The 8,162-nt window shown below is 41.1% G+C and overlaps 1 protein-coding gene across 1 annotated transcript in view; it reads right to left on the reverse strand.

Annotated features, from left to right (window-relative positions):
• The window catches only part of LOC109974987 (5'-AMP-activated protein kinase subunit gamma-1), a 47,292-nt gene extending 41,059 nt beyond the window's left edge, over positions 1–6,233 (reverse strand). The window contains exons 1-4 of the mRNA XM_020625485.1: positions 5,982–6,233; positions 3,192–3,240; positions 1,428–1,537; positions 1,271–1,352 (exon numbers count right to left, since the gene is read on the reverse strand). Coding sequence (XP_020481141.1) covers positions 1,271–1,352; positions 1,428–1,537; positions 3,192–3,240; positions 5,982–5,999 — 259 coding nt within the window. The 5' untranslated portion in view covers positions 6,000–6,233. The remainder of the gene's footprint in view (positions 1–1,270; positions 1,353–1,427; positions 1,538–3,191; positions 3,241–5,981) is intronic.
• Between the last annotated feature and the right edge of the window lie 1,929 nt (positions 6,234–8,162).

The raw sequence follows: 8,162 nt of genomic DNA on the forward strand, positions 1-8,162 counted from the left end.
CCTCCCTATGCTTCTATATGCCACCATTACACATTACTAACTTTGTGTCTCCTCTCTCCCGTAGTGTGTCCTCTCTCTCTCCCTGTACCTTTCTGCAGGTTGCCCTGGCCCTGGAGCTCTATGTCTCTGACGAGCAGTCACCAGCCACATCGACCTGATCAGTGTTTGATTGTTGTGTCTTGTTGCTTTTCTTCTTTTGTCTCTCCTCTATCCACTCACCCCAACCGGTCGAGGCAGAAGGCCGCCCACCAAGAGCCGGGGTCTGTCGGAGGTTTCTTCCGTTAAAGGGAGTTTTTCCTCCCCACTGTCGCCAAGTGCTTGCTCAAGGGGGATTTGTTGGGTTTTCCCTATGTAATAATAGTGACAGTAAGGTCTAGACCTTACTTTGTAAAGTGTCCTGAGATGACTTTTGTTGTGATTTGGCGCTATACAAATAAAATTTGATTTGATTTGATTTGATAACTGCGAGCAGATAAAAGGCTAGGATAGCTGGGTTAGAGAAGAAGAAAAGAGGATGAGAATGTTACCGTGAAAAGTGTACCGTAGACCCAGCTGGGAGGTCGGGGGAACGAACAATGACTGACTGACTGGACCCCCGACCAAGATGGGCTCTGACTGACTGACTGACTCTGGACTGACTGGCGCTCTGACATTCTCCTTGTTTAATACTTTATCTATTCCATTGCAGGAGGAATGATTCTGGTCTCTGTTTCCTAACTACCAGATTACCTGTTTAACTACTGCTCTGTTCAGAATAATTGTAATATTAAATGATTACTTAAATTGGGATGATTTGTCTGAATTAATTTAGTCTGTATCACCTTCTAGCCACGACATACTGATCTTATTTATTGTTTTAGTTGTTTATTGTGGTTTTATTCTGCCATGTAAAGTACTGTGGTCAACTGGATGTTGTTTTTAAAGTGCTATATAAATACATTTGATTTGATTTAGGACACAATAAAAGGAACTGTTCATAGCTAATCTGGCATCCTTAATTTCCCCAAAATGTAAACATATATGCTCTACAAATTGGCGCTCATCACGTAACTCACTGTATGCATGTACTGAGGCAGTAATCTGAACAGTGCAGAACTTTCCTTAAAATGATCCAACTGTTAAGATATACTTCAGAACTAAAGTAATTTAGTGACAGCTGTCAGTACATACATTAAGCTTTAAATCTACAAGTTAAATGCAGAGTTGCAACAACAAAGTGTTAGTGCTAGCGCCAACTAGTGGTGTCTCTGAGGAGAAGAGTCTGTCATACCTACAAAGCTCTGGGTCTTGCTCTCCCAGAGCGGAGCAGCTCGTACGCCATTGGCCACCAGAGCAAAAAATGCCTTCTTCACCTGCAACACAAACAACACCACCAACAATAGGAAAAAGGTGAAGTATGATCAATTTGGAGGATGTAGCGTATTCACCTGCAGTGCAGTGTCAAACACCACCAGTTTGGAGCTGGTCGGGACGATGTCATAACACTTATGACACTTCATGAAGCGAGTGTAGATATCGTGCTCCGACTCCTCAGACACTGTGCACACATAAAAAGAAAATGGCAAAGAAGATGGAGCTCGTGGTTTGTTAGTACAATGCTAAGCTTATTGCTGTAGCCAGTTTGTTAAAAGTCAGATTTTCATCTGGTGTTTCTGTCAGATGTTAGCAGTGATGGAATGTGTGTTTTAATACTGCACTTTGGTTCAATTTTGTGGTACTTGAGGTTTCTTTCTTTTCTTGCTACTTTATACTTCTCCTGCATTACAGTTAAAGAACTGCCCACTAGACAGTGACATCACTTCCTGTGAAATCAGAGCCACACACACAAAAAAGCCAATGCTGGCAACTTCCACCAAATACTGACCACTTCCTGATGAGGTTGTCAAACGCAGCATGAAGGGGTCAATGTTAGCTGGGTCGTCAGTGTAAGATTTGAGTCTTATAGACTCTAGTTACTTTATATGCTTTAGTTACTTCTCATACCTTTAGTTCCCTTTAGTTACCTTTCATAATGTTATTTTCCTTGTTTATACATATTACAGCTGTATTGATGATTGTCCAGAACTACTGAGCTTTGGTTATTCTTAATACATTTATTTTCCTTGCTTATATATCTTACAATTGTATTGATGAGAATCAAGTAGAATCTGCTTACTTTGAATACTGTAACTTCTGTTGAGGCAGGATGTTTGCATCTCTTTCTGACCAGACAGCCTATTTACATTTAAACAGAGACCTGTTTTACACTCACACTCGACCCACTTAGCATATCCCCAGTCCTGCTTTGTCTTGGGATGTCCTGCAGAGGCCAGGGGCTACAACCTGAGATGACCACCTGGCCAGTTCAACATACTTATTAGCATCACACACACACACACACACACACACCTAGACTTTACCATATTCTAACAAGGGGGAGCTCTGGTTCACACCAAATGGACAATAGGATCAGAAAGCTGTTGAATGTTGTACCTCTGTCCAGGGCAGAGCAGCCCAAGAAGATAAAATGCACTGAAAAACATGATTCAGGATTGAGAGGATGGAACTCCTGCGGGAGCTCTGTCTCTCTGATCCCAGCGCTGTAATGACTTTCCTGTGATCAGACTTTCAGTAAACTTTCTGTTGAGTTTAAGCAGTCCTCTCCTGTCTTCACTTCTCGTGCTTCCAACAGAAGAATTGGGTTAATTTCTAACAACAGGAAACTAGAACCTATCATCAGAAGTTAGCACAAGAAGTCAGAAACTTGTACTGGAAAAGAAAAGCCAGCAAAGCAAGACTCTAGCACGGGGAATGAGAAGCTAGCATGAGAAGTCAGATTAAAGCATAAGACACAAGAAGCTAATGCAAGAGTGAGATGTTTACGTGAGAAACAAGTAGCTAACATGAGAAGCAAGCACAAGAAATGAGACCCTAGCACAGTAAACTATTAGAAGAGGATAGAAACTACAGCAAAAAGTGAAAGTGTAGCATGGGAAATAAAAAGCTAGCAGTCCAATGTACACGAATACTTGCTAGAGAGCCAAATGTGAGTTCATCCAGTTCTAAAAGTAGTCCCCAACAACTGCAGCGGTTTGAAAAAATACTACAGAAATTTTCCACCAAACTCCATTAATTCTCCAGCCTAAAATACAAAACTCTTTGTTTTGTAAAAAAAAAAAAAAAAAAAAAAAAAATTGTTTGTAGGGTCTTACCAGCATCATCTGTTTCTGGCTGTTCCAACATGCCGTCTGCGACCTCCACCTGCAAAAACATAACACAACAACAACATTTATTCAATTAAAATCCTTGATGGACAGTTCTAAAATCTTTGGTTCAAAAATCACTGAAATTTTGACAGTAGATTAAAGTTTCAGTGAAGGTTCCCTGGAATTGATCATCTGTTTCCATCAACACCATTCATTTTTTGTCAAGTGCAATCAGTTTTACACATTTACATGTTTTACACTCTCCTACTACTACAGGACTCCGGTACCTGCACTAGGCGCCAAAAGTATGTGGACATGTGGAAGCCATCACCCAATGCATCAATTTACAGAAATTAAAATGAATAAAAACCATCATGTTTCAGAAATTTTCCACCAAACTCCATTAATTCTCCAGCCTAAAATACAAAACTCTTTGTTTTGTAAAAAAAAAAAAAGTATGCTAGATAGCCAAAATACATGGAACCCTGAGAATGACTTTCCTGTGATCAGACTTTCAGTAAACTTTCTGTTGAGTTTAAGCAGTCCTCTCCTGTCTTCACTTCTCGTGCTTCCAACAGAAGAATTGGGTTAATTTCTAACAACAGGAAACTAGAACCTATCATCAGAAGTTAGCACAAGAAGTCAGAAACTTGTACTGGAAAAGAAAAGCCAGCAAAGCAAGACTCTAGCACGGGGAATGAGAAGCTAGCATGAGAAGTCAGATTAAAGCATAAGACACAAGAAGCTAATGCAAGAGTGAGATGTTTACGTGAGAAACAAGTAGCTAACATGAGAAGCAAGCACAAGAAATGAGACCCTAGCACAGTAAACTATTAGAAGAGGATAGAAACTACAGCAAAAAGTGAAAGTGTAGCATGGGAAATAAAAAGCTAGCAGTCCAATGTACACGAATACTTGCTAGAGAGCCAAATGTGAGTTCATCCAGTTCTAAAAGTAGTCCCCAACAACTGCAGCGGTTTGAAAAAATACTACAGAAATTTTCCACCAAACTCCATTAATTCTCCAGCCTAAAATACAAAACTCTTTGTTTTGTAAAAAAAAAAAAAGTATGCTAGATAGCCAAAATACATGGAACCCTGAGAATCAACATTTTAAGCACTTACAGAACCTGAATAAAATCTACTGTGTAATTAACACATTTTATTAAATATAAGCAGCCTTCCCTTCTAGCATATAAAGTAAACAGAGGACAAAACATTTATCAATTTAAAGGTGTCTGACATTAGGCTTGTTTAAGATGAGCCAAATCTGATCAAAATCAATCACCGGTGATCAGCGCACATGGATTGCTGTTTAGTTTTCTGTCCGACTTGATCACGACTTGCTCATAGGTAATGAGATTGTCATGAAATCAAGGCAGCTGCAGCTTTTGGAGCCAGGCACTGCAGTTACTTTCTATCAACTGCAAGTGCTCGGGGCATGATGGGAAATGTCTGGCTCTCACCTGATCTAATAGCTCATTGGTTAAATGCTGGATCAACAGCAAGATGTGTAATAAAAACTTGATTTGTAGTTTGTTACTGACACTGTTTGGTTCAAATATGGTCATGTGGCACACCAGTGAAAACTGGGACAGAAAACAGACATCCAGCTGAAGTCAATGAAAGCAGGCATACTGTGTATTTTTATACAACTGTTGCAGCATGAAGTTTTGTGGTTTGGGTTGCCCTGTGTGCATGTGTCAAACTGGGTGTACAGCAGAAAAAAAACATCATGTAAAGATATAAGAAAATGTTCAATGGGGGAGAACCAGGACTAACTTACCTATATTGCCTAAACTGAAGGGCATGAAAAAAGCCGAACCTTACTGCAAGAGGAACTGTGTGGGTGCATGTACTATATGTACACTTTCTGCTTTGTTTATTGATTATTATTACACATTTAGAATGGGCCAAAGACTCCTCTCCTCGGCCCTTCCTTCACACAATCAAAGAGGACAAAGGAACACACAGGAGCACATCTGTAGGGTTTTGGGTAAGTGCGGCCATAACTGTGGGGCTATAAGTTGTTAAGGTATAAAAGGGCAACTTCTTCTTCTTCTCTGTGGTCTTGGCACCTGGAAAACAAATGACCTACTTCTTCTGCGGGCACCTGGCCTCCTCATTTCCAGGCATTCCTTGGATTTACTGTAATACCACACAAACAAAACAAAAAACTAGATCTTATGTTTTCCTGTTTTGGTTTTAAAACGGTAAAATTAAGCTATGTTGGTTTTTTTTCTGGTTTTAAAACAAAAAACGACGGCTTTCTGTTTTTTCAATTATGTTTTGAAACAGAAATATGATATAACGAACGATCCACGGATTGTATTCAGCATCTGAAGTCCTTTTTGTTTCATCCGTCTTGTTCAAAGCTGAAATGCACAAATCCAAGCCAAACAACGACAGCAATCAGAAAACCAGCACAATGGGCGCTGCAATATTCTAAGGAACAAGTGCACGGAAAGGTCTGGCCGTCGAATGACATGTCTTTAGTGGGATTGTTGGGGCGACTGCCCCGCGCCGCAGCCGCCCGCCGCACGCGTTCAGGGCATCTCAGGCCTTTCACGTTGGCCCGTTTGAGTGCAGGTTTGGGGGCGCGTCCAGTCATTTTGACCGCCAATCACGTCTCCGTCTTATTTATTGATATGGTGGCATGACCACATCCGATCATTAGATTTACTAGCCATCACTAAAACGACCAAGTGACATCATTCATTGTGTTAAACTTGGGGCGATTTTAGTTAAAAACACTGATTTTTGAAGTGAAAATGATGTGTCGCTAGCTAGCACCTACTTGACAGGCGCCGTTCATCAAACACTTTCTTATAACTCCCTTTTCCCCGCCGCTCCGCGTCGCTTTTCTCCCTGTGGGTGGATCAAATTCTCACCGGCTACATCTCTGTCCCCCCCCGGCTGGAAGGTCACCGCTCTAACGGTGAAACAGTCCGCCGCCTGCTCCTCGGTTTCAGGTTACAACAACCAGAGCCTTAGGAGCTGACAAGCTAACTGCTAACATGCTGCACTTCTGGTTCGGGGTTTTCACAACAAAAGCATTTTAAAACCCCACTTAAGTGCACCTAATATGGTCGGTCCAAACGGAAGTGGAGACTTTCCTTGGGGCGGCTGTGGCTCAGGAGGTAGAGCGGGTTGTTTCATAACCGGAGGATTAGCGGTTCGATTCCCGGCTTGTATAATCAACATGTTGAAGTGTCCTTGAGCAAGACATTGAACCCCCAGTTGCTCCCGATGATGATACCGGTGTTTGGGAGTGTGAATGGCCAAATAGTGTGAAAGCACTTTAAGTGTGCTGTAAAGCATAGAAAGGCGCTATACAAATATAAGACCATTTATTAAAATAGCAAGTAGTAGAAAAATCAGGTTTTATTCTAAACAAGATTTGATCTGATTTTGTTCTAACCCAGAGTGGGTTAAGAAGGAGAGTGACGACATGCAAAATAGATTTTTTTAAAATTATTTAACTTACTTGCTCTTATTTTGGTATACTTCCACTTCCCTATCCAGCTGTGCTACGTTTATCATCCTCAGCTCCAGCTACATGCACCTGTCTTCCATCAATATAATATAAGTCAATATTTAAACCAGCTCCCACGGTCACCAAGTGTTTGCTCGATGGGGATTTGTTCAGTCTTTCTCTATAATAATAAGGTGGAGCAGTAGTTAGCGCCATCACCTCACCACCCTGGGCACCACTATGCCGCCCCTAACCTTAGCCATCAGAATTAAATGCCTAACCTGGACCCTAAAACCAAGTCTTAACCCTCAAAAAGGTGCTTCACAAAGTGAGGACTGGCAAAAATGTCCTCACCTTCCAAAACTGTCCTCACTCTATAGCAAGTCCAAAAACACACACATACCATACCTCTGGTTTTGTCCCTCCTGTTGCAGGTGAAGAGTTTGTCGCCAGATGAAGACGATACTTGGTGGTTCGAATCCCTGGACCTGAAGATGCTACTGAAGCTCAGCCTGTTGCAAACAGACACACTGTCAGTTCTTTTCTACAACCACAAACTGTGTGCAAACTATAACACGGTTTTGGAGGGGTCACTGTTTTTTTCTCACTTTTTTGTGGTCAGACTAAATGACAGATACAACAAAGCACATGATTTAGCTTTTCTTAAACCATTATTCCTACTGATAAGAATAGGAATAATAAGAATAGAAAATCAGATGACAAGTAGCTGATGGCATGCATATTTCAGCACCACGGAGGCACAGAGAGCCGCGAGGAGAGAGGCGGGGAGAGTCTGTTTTACTATATGCACCCTCCTGTGAATATGTGCACAGTTATGGCTCATACATTAATTACCTGTTTTATTTTCTGTTTTACCAGTGCGAGAAGGAAACCAAGTCCCTTGCATGTGCCACAGACACTTTGACACTTAAAACTGCCTTGTTTTCTTTTCGACATGTAATGTATTCAGTTCAATTCAGTTATATTTGTATTTTATCTGTAGCTTAAATGAAAATGGCGATTCACACGCAGACTGAGTGGGAAGAATGTTTGTTGCTCTGTTTTAAGGCAATTGACATGATTAAGAGACATTGTGTTGGTGATCTTTGCATTAAAGTGAAGTTTACTGCAACACCACAATGGCAAGAATTGCATGCATGCTGGTGTTTTTATTAAAATGAATTAGTGCTGAGTCAGCTTTAGGCTGAATCAAAAATCAATAATAATCAATAATAGCCCACATGATCCTTGATGACAAAGATATGGAAAAACAGAAAGAGCCTAAATGGCAAAATAACATTGTCAGTATTTTAGACTGAGACCATCCACGATTTTGCCAATCCTGTTTTCAGGGGGTTCGTGTCTTGTTAAGCTCCTCGTAGTTCACACCGTGACCCCAAAACAAACAGGTGTGTTTACCTGCAAGGAGACATGGACAAGGAATCCTCCTGGGGGGGTTCATTCTGGGAGGGAAATAGGATTTTGAAGGAGGAAATGGGACTC

Source organism: Monopterus albus, unplaced genomic scaffold (genome assembly GCF_001952655.1).
Source record: "Monopterus albus unplaced genomic scaffold, M_albus_1.0 scaffold355.1, whole genome shotgun sequence".
Classification (NCBI taxonomy): domain Eukaryota; kingdom Metazoa; phylum Chordata; class Actinopteri; order Synbranchiformes; family Synbranchidae; genus Monopterus; species Monopterus albus.